The sequence below is a fragment of the Amblyraja radiata genome, chromosome 21, assembly GCF_010909765.2.
Source record: "Amblyraja radiata isolate CabotCenter1 chromosome 21, sAmbRad1.1.pri, whole genome shotgun sequence".
Classification (NCBI taxonomy): domain Eukaryota; kingdom Metazoa; phylum Chordata; class Chondrichthyes; order Rajiformes; family Rajidae; genus Amblyraja; species Amblyraja radiata.
In genome coordinates, this window is record NC_045976.1 from 43,557,248 (window position 1) to 43,571,813 (window position 14,566).

At 49.2% G+C, this 14,566-nt stretch overlaps 1 protein-coding gene across 1 annotated transcript in view; it reads left to right on the plus strand.

The window, feature by feature from the left end:
- The first annotated feature begins 789 nt into the window (after positions 1 to 789).
- Positions 790 to 14,566, plus strand: part of sema3a (semaphorin 3A) — a 126,425-nt gene continuing 112,648 nt past the window's right edge. The window contains exon 1 of the mRNA XM_033040218.1: positions 790 to 1,164. Within this exon, the coding sequence (XP_032896109.1) occupies positions 1,152 to 1,164 (13 nt within the window). The 5' untranslated portion in view covers positions 790 to 1,151. The remainder of the gene's footprint in view (positions 1,165 to 14,566) is intronic.

Genomic DNA, 14,566 nt, shown 5'->3' on the forward strand with positions numbered 1-14,566 from the left:
CAAGACTCCTCCCACCTGCCTGCGTTTGGCCCATATCCCTCTAAACCTGTCCTATCCATGTACTTGCCCAAGTGTCTTTTAAACATCTCTTTGGGTACCTTGGCCAGCATGAATGTGATGGGCTGAAGGGCCTGTTTCTGTGCTGTCTAACTCACTGACATTGACTCTACGACTCTGACTGTTGATAGGAGTGAAATTCAGTGCAAAAACGGCACAACGGGACGGTGCCAAAACAGTTTTCCAAGGAGTGCAGTCTCTGTAAGTTGGGCAGGGAGGGCTGTGTATTCAACCCTGGGCCCGTCTCAACTACACTTGTTTATGTTCAATCCTTGGGTAAAGTTGGCCTGGAACTAAACACGCAATTCACTAATAGACCTTTAGAAATAATACGTTCATATCTCAGCGGGTCAGGCAGCATCTGTGGAGAACATGGATAGGTGACGTTTCACAGAGTGCTGGAGTAACTCAGCGGGTCAGGCAGCATCTGTGGAGAACATGGATAGGTGATGTTTCACAGAGTGCTGGAGTAACTCAGCGGGTCAGGCAGCATCTGTGGAGAACATGGATAGGTGACGTTTCACAGAGTGCTGGAGTAACTCAGCGGGTCAGGCAGCATCTGTGGAGAACATGGATAGGTGACGTTTCACAGAGTGCTGGAGTAACTCAGCGGGTCAGGCAGCATCTGTGTGAGAACGTGGATAGGTGACGTTTCGGGTCGGGACGCTTCTTCAGATGCCTCCACGCCGTGACTCTGTGAATGTTAACTCTGAATCAATCCGCAGACTGCCTCTAGGAGCTTGCTGTGAATGTAGCTCTGATTTGTTCCTTTGTCTTTGGACTTTCCAGTTACTGAGCTGTTGGTGGTTTGGGGCTGGGCATTTGGCGCTAGGTGAATGCCCCGTTCTGAGCCGGCTCCACCCGGCGGGCAGGCGGGCGGGTAAAAGTGTCCGTGTCGCCCACACTGATTGATAGTCAGAGCTGGTCCGGCGCTGTCACACGGGGGCCAGGCAGTACTCTGTCAACTGGGAACGAGCAGGATAATGTTCCTGCAGTCTGCATGTGTCTGCGCTTTAACTCCTTCCTGCTATTAATACCGCGCCCAGCCAGGGGAGTTTTGTGCAGAGATTGGCTCTCATCTCCGGGACTATTGAATGCGCTGCTCTGGTGAGTAATTTTAAACACACATTCATGAGCTTTTCGTTATTTTTTCTCGTGTATGACATTGTTTGACAGTGTACTGTGTGTTTACACGTCCTGTTGTGCTGCTTGTAGTGAGGATTTCATTGTTCTGTCGCGGACACATGGCAATAACACATTCTTGACTGAAGAAGGGTCTCGACCTGAAACATCACCCGTTCCTTCTCCCCACAGATGCTGCCTGACCAGCTGAGTTACTCCAGCATTTTGTGTCTATCTTCGGTTTAAACCAACATCTGCAGTTCCTTCTCACACAAACTTTAATGTTAGACGGGTGGACAAGTCTTGTATAGGAAGGAACTGCAAATGCTGGTTTACACCGAAGATAGACACAACATGCTGGAGTAACTCAGCGGGACAGGCAGCATCTCTGGAGAGAAGGAATGGGTGACGCTTCGGGTCGAGACCCTTCTACGGACCACATTGCTTGTGAACTGTGCTAAATAAAGCCTTGTACTTGACAAGTTGAAGGACTAGCGCGGCTCCCTGGCTGGGAGGAAGATATTGGCGGTGATTGACTTGCCTGTACCGGTGAAGGATCTCGTCGTGAGCTTCCATATTTTATATTCCGCTCGGGCAGCGGTATGAATACTGAGTGGAGGACGGAACTGCAGATGTCGGTTTAAACCGAAGATAGACACAAAAAGCTGGAGTAACTCAGCGGGACAGGCAGCATCTCTGGAGAGAAGGAATGGGTCACGTTTCTGGTCGAGACCCTTCTTCAGACAGAGTGAATATTGATTTATCTAACTTCAAGTAACCCTTGCTCTCCCTCTCTCTCTATCCCTCCCTCCCTCACCCTAGTTCTCCAACTAGTTTCACTGTCATCCTGGTTAATTTTACTGTTTGCATGCCTCGTTGTCAACTTCCCCGCAGCCAACAACGAGCCGTGATAGAAGCTGGGGTAACTCAGCGGGTCAGGCAGCATATGTGGAGAAAAGGAATAGGTGTCATTTTGGGTCGAGACCAGTCTGTGTACACCAGCATCAGCAATGGCTTTCAATGGTAACAAAGAACCATTCCTCAATTCCTTGAACATCATCTGCTTTGATCTGTCGTTTTCACACCTTACCCTTTCATATCTCTAGACTCCTTCTCCCCTGACTCTCGGTCTGAAGAAGGGTCTCAACCGAAACGTCACTCATTCCTTCTTTCCAGAGATGCTGCCTGACCCGCTGAGTTACTCCAGCACTCTGTGAAACGTCACCTATCCATGTTCTCCACAGATGCTGCCTGACCCGCTGAGTTACTCCAGCACTCTGTGAAACGTCACCTATCCATGTTCTCCACAGATGCTGCCTGGCCCGCTGAGTTACTCCAGCACTCTGTGTCTGTCTCCATCTCTGGTCTTTGGTGTTAATTTCCCCGCCAGCTACCTCATTGGTGACCCTCGGACTATCTTTGATCGGACTTTGCTGGCTTTACCTTGCACTAAACGTTATTCCCTTATCATGTATCTGTACACTGTGGACGGCTCGATTGTAAACATGTATTGTCTTTCCGCTGACTGGTTAGCACGCAACAAAAGCTTTTCACTGTACCTCGGTACACGTGACAATAAACTCAACGGATCTGAACTGAACCAGCTGCTCGCTGTTGACCAGTGACTCTCAGCTCCATTGTACATGTAGCGGTGTGACTGGGGAAATGTACCCAATCGGTCAAACGCCGGCCACTCACCGGCCACTCACCGGCCAAGTCAGGGGTCTGAAAGGGGGGAAATACAATTCTACATTTGGTGTAATTTGTGGCTGGTTCTGAATGTAGGCCATCGAAGGAATCTAGAGAGCGGTGGACACTGCACAGTCCATCACAGGTACTGACCACCCGACCATCGAAGGTCCATCACAGGTACTGACCTCCCCACCATCGAAGGTCCATCACAGGTACTGACCTCCCCACCATCGAAGGGATCTACAGGAGTCGCTGCCTCAAAAAGGCAGCCAGCATCATCAGAGACCCACACCACCCTGGCCACGCTCTCATCTCGCTGCTACCATCGGGGAAGAAGGTACAGGAGCCTGAAAACCTTGGCCTCCAGGTTCAAGAACAGCTTCTTCCCAACAACCATCAGGCTCTTGAACTCCACAACCTCCAAATAAGCTGCGAACTACATAGACTTGGGGGCATTGGTTTTGTCTTTTTGCACTATTATCGTTTGTTTTTTATGTGTACGTGTGTGTGTGTGTTACGTGTGTGTTACGTGTGTGTGTGTGTACATGTGTATGTGTGTGTGAGTGTGTGTGTACATGTGTATGTGTTACGTGTGTGTGTGTGTTACGTGTGTGTGTTACGTGTTTGTGTGTGTACATGTGCGTGTGTGTGTATGTACGTGTGTGTGTGTGTATGTGTGTGTACGTGTGTGTGTACGTGTGTGTGTGTTTGTGTGTGTATATGTGTAGGAAGGCACTGCAGATGCCGGTTTACACCGAAGATAGACAGAAAATGCTGGAGTAACTCAGCGGGACGGGCAGCAAAGTGTGTACATTGTATACACACACATTGAAGCTTGTTTCTCGTGTATTTTATTGTTTACAGTGTATTATGTTCTGTTCTGCAACAGCAAGTAAGATTGTTCTATCTGGGACACATGACGATAAAACACTCCTGATTCTTGCCTCGTTTCAAGCACAGCTGAATTGGATCTGTTTTATATAGAAACCCAGGAACCCAGAGAACTCTGTAAAGTTTCAATGAAAATAAAGGGTGTTGTTTTGTCTGCACCTGGATCTTTAATGATGTCTGCTATTAATTCCACCCTGCCTAAGCCCGTCAGCTGTAGAAACAGTTTCCAAAACGTTGCTGGAATCGTGTTAATGATGGCAGAGAGAGTGAGAGCAGTAATGGGGAACTGGGGTGACGGGGGTAAAGCGACCCAAAACTTCACCTATCCATGTTCTCCATAGATGCTGCCTGGCCCGCTGAGTTACTCCAGCACTCTGTGAAACGTCACCTATCCATGTTCTCCATAGATGCTGCCTGGCCCACTGAGTTACTCCAGCACTCTGTGAAACGTCACCTATCCATGTTCTCCACAGATGCTGCCTGACCCGCTGAGTTACTCCAGCACTCTGTGAAACGTCACCTATCCATGTTCTCCACAGATGCTGCCTGACCCGCTGAGTTACTCCAGCACTCTGTGAAACGTCACCTATCCATGTTCTCTGTGTCTATCTTCATTTTGTAGATGTACGGATTGAGATGAGAGGAACTTCCTAGGTTCAGAGGGTCCATGGTGCTGGCCACTAGAGGCACGGAGTGATCTGGGGGGGGGGGGGGAGAGTGTGAAGGGGACAATGTAATGGAGGGTCATTTTGAGTGGGGTAGCAGGTTTGATGTGCAGAGTGGCCTACTCCCCCTGGATATCTCCTGTGCTCCAGAGCCATGTGCAATGGAAGGAATGTCCCCCCCCCACCTTCAACATGTCTGATTGAGTGTTTCATGAGGGTATCATGAGGGACGACAGATGGCACAATGGGCTAAGTGTTCGGCTGGCAACCGGAAGGTAGCCGGTTCGAATCCCGCTTGGAGTGCATACTGTCGTTGTGTCCTTGGGCAAGACACTTCACCCACCTTTGCCTGTGTGTGAATGTGTGTGAATGTGTGTGAGTGATTGGTGGTGGTCGGAGGCACAGATTGGCAGCCACGCTTCCGTCAGTCTGCCCCAGGGCAGCTGTGGCTACAGAAGTAGCTTACCACCACCGAGTGTGACTGAGGAGTGAATGAATAATGCGATGTAAAGCGCCTTGAGTATTAGAAAGGCGCTATATAAATCCCATCCATTATTATTATTATTATCACCAGACGCAGTATAAAGCTGAGATGGTTACAGATACATTCACTACTGATACCCATTCTACTAACTCATTCACCACCACTGATGTGTGTGCAGCGTTTAATTAAGCGTCAGTCAGTTGCAGCAAGTGCAGTGGTGGAGTATCTGCAGACATTCCGTTGTCAATCCCCGTGATGTTAGTCCGTGCTCCATCGACATCACGTCGGCCCATCGACAACCTCTGGCGAGCGGCTTCACACGCCGAATAAGACCACAAGTCAGAGGAGCAGAAAGGCCTGGATAGAGTGGATGTGGAGAGGATGTTTCCACTAGTGGGAGAGTCTAGGACCAGAGGCCACAGCCTCAGAATTAAAAGGAAGGAGATGAGGAGGAATTAATTTCCAGAACCAGGGGCCACAGTTAAAGAATAAGGGGTAAGCCATTTAGAATGGAGACGAGGAAACACTTTTTCTCACAGGGAGTGGTGAGTCTGTGAAATTCTCTGCCTCAGAGGGCGGTGGAGGCCGGTTCTCTGGTTACTCTCAAGAGAGAGCTAGATAAGGCTCTTGAAAATAGTGGAGTCAGGGGATATGGGGAGAAGGCAGGAACGGGGTACTGATTGTGAATGATCAGCCATGATCACATTGAATGGCGGTACAGGCTCAAAGGGCTGAATGGCCTACTCCTGCACCTATTGTCTATTGATGGTGAATCTGTGGAATTCATTGCCACAGACGGCTGTGGAGGCCAAGTCAGTGGATATGTTTAAGGCAGAGATAGATAGATTCTTGATTAGTGCAGGTGTCAGGAGTTATGGGGAGAAGGCAGGAGAATGGGGTTAGGAGGGAGAGATAGATCAGCCATGATTGAGTGACGGAGTAGACTTGATGGGCCAAATGGCCTCATTCTGCTCCTATCACATCTAGGTTGATGGTTCACCACCACATGGTCACATCCTTGTGCATAATGATTAATGACATCATTAAAACAGACACTTGGTGTCAGTATCTGCAGTGTAGTTGGTATCTTTTGAAGGACTTGGATCCATTTTAAAATCCATTCTGTATCTTTATTTGAGATTATTCTCTCCACAAACAAGCTAGCGTGGATAATGCAGGCAGCAGGGAGGATGTGAGTTTATAACACCTAACCTGCCCCCGCCTGTTATCTTATCAAAGTCACTACTCTATTTTTATTCCACTGCAAACTTGTCTCAAACACAAGTTCTTAAGTTCTAAGAGCAGAATTAGGCCATTCAGCCCATCGAGTCTACTCCAACATTCAATCATGGCTGATCTATCTCTCCCTCTCGACCCCATTCTCCTGCCTTCTCCCCGTAACCCCTGACACCGGTACTGATCGAGTCCCTCTGGGTTTCATTCCTTGAGTATTAGCTGCAAACTGTGTATGGTTGCTATTGCCCGCTCTGTCACACTCTACTGATTAACAGTTTAAACATGAGCTAATCTGGGAAGTGACATTATTGCCACAAGCAAAGATCTACGCCATGATAGATGAGAGGGTTTATTTGCCGAGCTATTGTTTAACGATATTGAGGGCATGCATTGTGAACAAGCCTTTCATTGAAAGGAAAAGGTCTCACACAGACCGTGACACGCACACGCACACGCACACAGCCAGAGGCCAGACAGAGTGCTGGAGGAGTGAAATAGTTCAACAACCAGTCTGAGCTGCAGGGAGAGGTTGAGCAGGCTGGGACTCTATTCCTTGGAGCGCAGGAGGATGAGGGGTGATCTAATAGAGGTGTATAAAATCATGAGAGGAATAGATCGGGTAGATGCACAGAGTCTCTTGCCCAAAGCAGGGGAATCGAGGACCAGAGGACATACTGTTGGTTTAAGGCGAAGGGAGAAAAGAATTAATAGGAACCTGAGGGGTAGCTTTTTCACACAAAGTGTGGTGGGTGATATGGAACAAGCTGCCAGATGAGGTAGTTGAGGCAGGGACTATCGCAACAATTTAAAAACAGGTAAGACAAGATAAGACAGGTACGTGGATAGGACAGGTTTGGAGGGACATGGGCCAAACGCAGGCAGGTGGGACGAGTGTAGCTGGGGCATGTTGGCCGGTGTGGGCAAGTTGGGCCGAAGGGCCTGTTTTCACACTGTATCACTCTGTGACTAGTGTAGATGGGGCATGTTGGCCGGTGTGGGCAAGGTGGGGCGAGTTGGGCCGAAGGGCCTGTTTCCACACTGTATCACTCTGTGACTGTGTGATCCAGACCCACTGGTGTTTATCTTTCATCTGCCAACAGCTCCAACCTTGCATCTTTGACAGGCAGCTGGTGCGAACGTTCCTTGAATATATTCATTAAATGTGAGATGGCAGCATTATTGGAGAGCCCCCAGTGCACATGAACACGCAGACATGGTGCTATGTTGGTGGGAACGTGACAAAAATACTTCTTCTCCGCGATTAGCTGTGAACCTTGATGTGATTTCTGCGTGCCGCAGACTAAATCTGTTTCTGAATCTGTGCTGGGAAAGTTAGCTTCATACAGGGCCTGTATGATCACACGTGTCTGGCTGTATGATCACACATGTGTAGTTGTATGGTCACACGTGTGTAGTTGTATGATCACACGTGTGTAGTTGTATGATCACACGTGTTCTAATTGTGTGAATGTACACGGCTACAATCAGGCCATCCATAACGCACCGATACAGAGTAATGGGAAGACGGTTCAGTAAAGTCTGGTTGAAGATAGTTTGAAGGTCTCCAGTGAGGTAGATGGTATTGTTTCCCACCAGTGGTCCCCGAGGGGGGGGGAGGGGGTTGACTGTGGGAGGGGGGTGGGGGGGTGTAATTGTGTGAGGGGGTGGTATTGTGGGGGGGGGGTACTGGGAGCTGTGGGGGGGGGGGTACTGTGGGGTGGGGGCTGTGGGGGAGGGGTGTGGGGCGGGGGTACTATGGGGGGGGTGCTATGGGGGGGGTGTATTGTGGGGGGGGGCTGTGGGGGGGGTGGGTATTGTGGGGGGGGGCTGGGGTGGGTGTATTGTGGGGAGGGGTACTGTGGGGGGGGGGTACTATGGGGAGGGGGGGGGGTTACTGTGGGAGAGTGTGGCGTCACGTGAAACAGACGTCTGGTGATGAAGGTTCCTCCAGCACCACATCTGCTTCCCAATGCAGGAAATTCCCCACATGCCCAACGATAAAACAACAAAACATCCCCTTAAACCCGCGCGACGCTGACGGGACAAGTGGTGGTGGCGGCCTGTCCGTAACGACAATGGCAGTTGTGCCGAAGGGCCTGTTTCCGCGCTAACTGCGTGACCATTATAAAATAACTTCATGAATATAGTTTGAGTCAGCTTATTTCAACATGGAATTTAAACTAAAAACATATTCTTTTTATAATGTTTGTTTTTGTTGCAGCTTCCACTTTGATCATATGTTTACATTTAAATCTTCATTGTTCATGTTTAAACAAATGTCGTTGAGTTTGGGATTTTGTTTGCTGTCCATGAGTGTTTGTTAAATTGTTCAGACAGCAGGGGTTCTGGGAGCAGATAGCAGAAGCTGATCTTTACTCCACTAAAGTGTGGTGTTTTTGGAGAAGCATGGACCACGGTTCTCACTACAAGTATTCAAATAGCCATCCCTTTCACAAGTCAGATTGATCCCATAAACCACTGTATCCTGGACCACCCATAGTGAAGCAACGACTAAGGAAGAACATCAACTTACAAGGTCAAAGGAAGTCCGTAATGTCCCCAACAACTCTCACCAACTTCTACAGATGTGCCGTAGGGAGCATTTTATCGGGACGCATCACAGCACGGTTTGGGAAAAGCTCCATCCAAGACCCGCAAGAAATTGCAGAGAATTGTGGACGCAGCCCAGACCGTCACACACACAAACCAGCCTCCCTTCCACAGACTCCATCTACACCTCACGCTGCCTCAGCGAGGCCAGCAGCATCATCAAGGACCAGTCTCAACCCCAGCCACTCCCTCTTCTCCCCTTTTTTTAGGTCAGTTTTAAACAGGCCATTGTTAGCTGTTTGTTTGGGTGAAAATGAGAAGCTGGTGTAATTTGGGTGGGGGAGGGATAGAGAAAGAGGGAATGCCGGGGCTACCTGTAGTGAGAGAAATCAATATTCATACCACTGGGCTGTGAGCTGTCCAAGTGAAATATGAGATGCTGTTCCTCCAATTGTGTTATATCTTTCATTCATTGTTCTTTATCTCTCCACATCACCATCTATATCTCTCGTTTCGCTTGTCCCTAACCAGTCATAAGAAGGGTCTCGACCCGAAACGTCACCCATTCCTTCTCTCCAGACATGCTGCCTGTCCCGCTGAGCTACTCCAGCATCTTTGTGTCTATCTTCGGTAAAAACAGAATCCATCGCAGGTTTAAATAGCAACTGTTTTTCCTTCAACAGATGCTGCTGCCTGCTCCATTTTTAGCATGTTTATTAAGGGAACACATGAAATTGCGATTATCATCGAATCAAAGATTGCTTACAGGAACAAATGTCATAGTTCCATCTACACTCATGTCTAAAAATGTCCTCTCTGTCACATGACAGTTTTACCAAACAGAAATCTTCTTCTTCCACTTGCGTGTGGCGTGCATAGCCTAAAGTTGTAGGACAACTTGTTCTATTTGATGTGTTTAAGCGGAGGCTGGGCGATCGTTTCGCCGAACTCCTCCGCTCGGTCCGCAAGAACCTACCTGACCTCCCGGTGGCTCAGCACTTCAACTCCCCCTCCCATTCCCAATCCGACCTCTCTGTCCTGGGCCTCCTCCATTGCCAGAGTGAGCAACACCGGAAATTGGAGGAACAGCACCTCATATTCCGCTTGGGGAGTCTGCATCCTGCGGGCATGAACATTGAATTCTCCCAATTTTGTTAGCCCTTGCTGTCTCCTCCCCTTCCTCAACCCTCGAGCTGTCTCCTCCCATCACCCAGCCTTCGGGCTCCTCCTCCTCCTTTTTCCTTTCTTCTCCCCGCCTCCCCCCATCAGTCTGAAGAAGGGTTTTGGCCCGAAACGTTGCCTATTTCCTTCGCTCCATAGATGCTGCTGCACCCGCTGAGTTTCTCCAGCATTTTTGTCTACCTTTGTTCTATTTGATCTTATTTGATTGTGCACGCCGGGTTGATTGCATTCGTCGAAACAGGGCGGACCACGTGAAGGTTGCAATCTCCCACCCCCACGGAACAGAAATAAACACCAGTGTACAGGAAGGAACTACAGATGCTGCTTTACACCAAAGATAGGCACAAAAATGCTGGAGTAACTCTCGTATTTTGTGTCTATCTTGGAAATAAACACCAGGTCAGGTGAAGAATGGCGACAATTGGCCAGGTGCCAGTCAAGTTGTGTGTTTGGGGGAGCTGCTGATGGGAAGAATGAAATAACGCTTTGGAAGGTTGAGTGCTGGCTACTTTGTGCTTGGACAGGGTAAGATTTAAGGAATCATATTTAGAGGCAGCACAGTGGTGCAACGGTAGAGTCCACTGCCTCACAGCACCAGGGACCCGGCTTTGATCCCGACCTCAGGTGGAGTTTACACCTTCTCCCTGTGACCTGCGTGGGTTTCCTCCGGGTGCTCCGGTTTCCTCCCACATCCTCAAGACGTTCAGGTTTGTAGGTTAATCGGCCCCTCTGAAAATTGTCTCTAGTGTGTAGGGAGTGGATGTGAAAGTGGCCAACAGAGAACTGGTGTGAACAGGTGATTGTTGGTCGGCATGGACTTGGCGGGCCGAAGGGCCTGTTTCCATGCTGTATCTCTACACTAATTTGAGAGGCTATTGAATAGAGATGTGGATATAGATTCAGTGCAGGTAGATTAGAGTTGGTCTTGGATTCATGTTTGGCACAGACTTTGTGGCCAAGAGATGTGTTCCTTGGTCAATCGCGGGGCTCAAGAGATATTCAACGTTTGGTTTCCTATTCGGGCGGCATGGTGGCGCAGCGGGTAGAGCTGCTGCCTCACAGCGCCAGAGACCCGGGGTCCATCCTGACTACGGGTGCTGTCTGTACGGAGTTTGTACGTTCTCCCTGTGACCTGCGTGGGTTTTCTCCGGGTGCTCCGGATTCTTCCCACACTCCAAAGACGTGCAGGTTTTTAGGTTAATTCTCGTAGGTGAAAATTGTAAATTGTCCCCAGTGTGTGTAGGATAGTGCTAGTGTGCGGGGATCGCTGGTTGGTGCGGGCTCGGTGGGCCGAAGGGCCTGTTCCTGTGCTGTATCTCTAAAGTCTAAAAATGTATTCTACAAAGACTCCGCTTTCCATAAGGAATGTGGTTCTGATTAGGAGAAGCAACAGCAATTGTAATCTGCTGATTCAATGAAGTTTTAGGAGCAGAATTAGGCCATTCGGCCCATCAAGTCTACACCACCAATCAATCATGGCTATCTATCTTTCCCTCTCAACCCCATTCTCCTGCCTTCTCCCCATAATTCCTGACCCCCTGTACTAATCAAGGAATCTATCAAAATATCCACTGACTTGTGGCCTCCACAGCCGTCTGTGCCAATGGATTCCACAGATTCACCACCCTCTGGCTAAAGAAATTCCTGCTCATCTTCTTTTAAAGGGGGAGGGGGGGGTGATGTCAAATGGCCAGGGAGATGGGAGGAGGAGGGGACGCTGACAGGGTAATGGCCAAAGTGTGGTCCTGCCCAATCCTGCGTGGATTAAAAAACTCCCGCTCACAGAACAGGCCCTTTGGCCCAGCAGGGCTATGCTGTCTCATCTACATTAATCCCATTCACCAGCGTTGGATTCTCAACATTCTGTGCCTCGGTGATTCCAAAGCCGATCCACCTATAATGGTCAATGGTCCAATGGTCAATGGTCAATAGTTCATTGATTCCATGGTTCAATGGTCAGTGTGTTTTATAGTCACCTGTGCAAAGTGCCAATGCGCAGTGAAATTATTTTCTTACCAACAGCCCAGTAGAGTGTTGCCATCGGCGATTGTCCACTGAGACCGCGTACATGAGGATCCATGTTCATAGTCCAGTTCGTAAGTTGTCCTGAGCGCTGACCGATCCAGGCTAGCCCCAAGCCGCTGCGGGGCCTCCAGCCGTTGCCTTCCTTGGACATGCGGGTCGACCTGCGAACCCACATCCCCCTCCTCTCCTCGCACGTCCACCTTAGTTCCCAACTGCTCCACAGTGCCGCTGTTCATGTGAACGACCCCAGGGACCCTGTGCTCTGTCCAAGGTGCTGAGTAAATGCATGTAGTTCTTGATCATTTCACCGGTGCAAATAGGACAATGGGGCATCTTGGATAGCACTGATGAGTTGGGCCGAAGGGCCTGATTCTGTACTGTACGACTCTATGACTCTAAACTGGGAAATGTAAACTTCAGATAGACAGAGAGTGCTGGAGTAACTCAGCGGGTCAGGCAGCATCTGTGGAGAACATGGATAGGTGACGTTTCACAGAGTGCTGGAGTAACTCAGCGGGTCAGGCAGCATCTGTGGAGAACATGGATAGGTGACGTTTCACAGAGTGCTGGAGTAACTCAGCGGGTCAGGCAGCATCTGTGGAGAACATGGATAGGTGACGTTTCACAGAGTGCTGGAGTAACTCAGCGGGTGCAGCAGCATCTATGGAGCTAAGGAAATAGGCAACGTTTCGGGTCGAAACCCTTCCGGGTTTCGGCCCGAAACGTTGCCTATTTCCTTCGCTCCATAGATGCTGCTGCACCATAACTCAGCGGGTCAGGCAGCATCTGTGGAGAACATGGTTAGGTGACGTTTTGCGTCGAGACCCTTCTTCAGAAGAATGCCATTATTCCATCAGCGGTACATATGACAACTAAATGCCCTTGACCTTTCAGACGGAGTCAGGGGAGAAGGGAATGAGAGATATAGACGGTGATGTAGAGAGATATGGAACAAATGAATGAAAGATGCACAAAGTAACGATGATGAAGGAACCAGGCCATTGGTGGCTGTGGGCCGCGGTGAAAACGAGTTACAGACAACGAGACTCAACAGGACGACAGTGAAACTAGTACGAGCACTAGGGTGGGGGCGGGACGGAGAGAGGGGGGGGTGCAAGGGTTACTTTATGTGTGATCAATGTTCATACTACTGGCCTGTAAGCTGCCCAATTGAAATATGGGCTGCTCCTCCAATCTGGATGTGTTTGTAAACTCCAGTCCTGGTGTCGGGATCTGCCACTGAGTTTCTGCGAGACATTTCCTGTGAAGTTGGTGCTAATTCCCACTGCTGACACTGAGTATTAGAGTTACTCCTACAAAGCTGTGCCCTTTTGATTAATCTAACGCACAAAATGCACTTCAACGATGTTTCTCTCTGTGACACTCAGGCAAGCAAACCCATCTCAGTTGAATCAGCAACTTTCCAAAGTTTTAAGTGCATTTGATACGTGAAAGCCATCAGCTGTGATAGCAGATATTGGACAAAATTCCCTCGTCTCCCTTAATCTTGTCTTCCTCATTCAGCACTTGTTTCAAGAGCTTGGTAATGATTTGCAATATGCAGAGATTTACGAGCTTTCGCTGTGTAACTGTAGCTGGCGCCCGTTCAGATGCTGTGCAGAGAGTTAATGACTCCCAGCTCTTGCCGAACTCTGCACTGACAGGAAAATCCAGCTCTCCGCTTTCTTCCCAAGCCACTGGAGCAGAAACCATCAGCTCTCTAACCAACACTTCAGCCTCAGCTCAAAGTGTAAATTAAAGAACAAACTCACCATAAAAACCCCAGGAACGCTGCGGCAAGAATGTCTTTATTCTGGTCAGAGTCACAGAGTCACACAGCCCAGAACATCACACAATCCAACCTCCCTCCCTTCCATTGACTCCAACTACACCGCACGCTGCCTCGGCAAGGCCAGCAGTCCAGACCATCACACACACTCACCTCCCTCCCTTCCACTGACTCCATCTACACCTCACGCTGCCTCGGCAAGGCCAGCAGCATCATCAAGGACCAGTCTCACCCCAGGTCACTCCCTCTTCTCCCCTCTCCCATCGGGCAAGAGGTACAGAAGTGTGAAAACGCACACCTCCAGATTCAGGGACAGTTTCTTCCCGGCTGTTATCAGGCAACTGAACCATTAATTGTGTGGAAGGGTCAGCATGGACATGGTGGGCTGAATGGCCTGTCTCTGTACAATACTACTGTGTGTGAAAGAAATCAGAAACTCTGCATGAACCCACATTGAGTTGAGTTTAGTTTATTGTCACATGTACCGAGGTAGCTGAAATCCCTCAGCTCCCTTTTACAGCTCCCCCCCCCCCTCACATTAAACCCGTGTCCATGTGTTTGTGACCACCCCCACCATGGGAATTATCATTCCTTGTACAGAACACACCCTAAACTGCATTACCAGACTTGACGTTTTGTGTGGGAAGATGCTGATTTACTCTAGATGCTGGAGTAACTCAGAGGGTGAGGCAGCATCTCTGGAGAGAAGGAATGGGTGACGTTTTGGGTCGAGACCCTTCTTCAGAACCTTCTTCATCTGAAACATCACCCATTCCTTCTGTCCAGAGATGCTGCCTGTCCTGCTGAGTTACAGCAGCATTTTGTGTCTCTCTTTCCCCATTCGTAGAGTTGCAATCTCATTTAATTTATGAT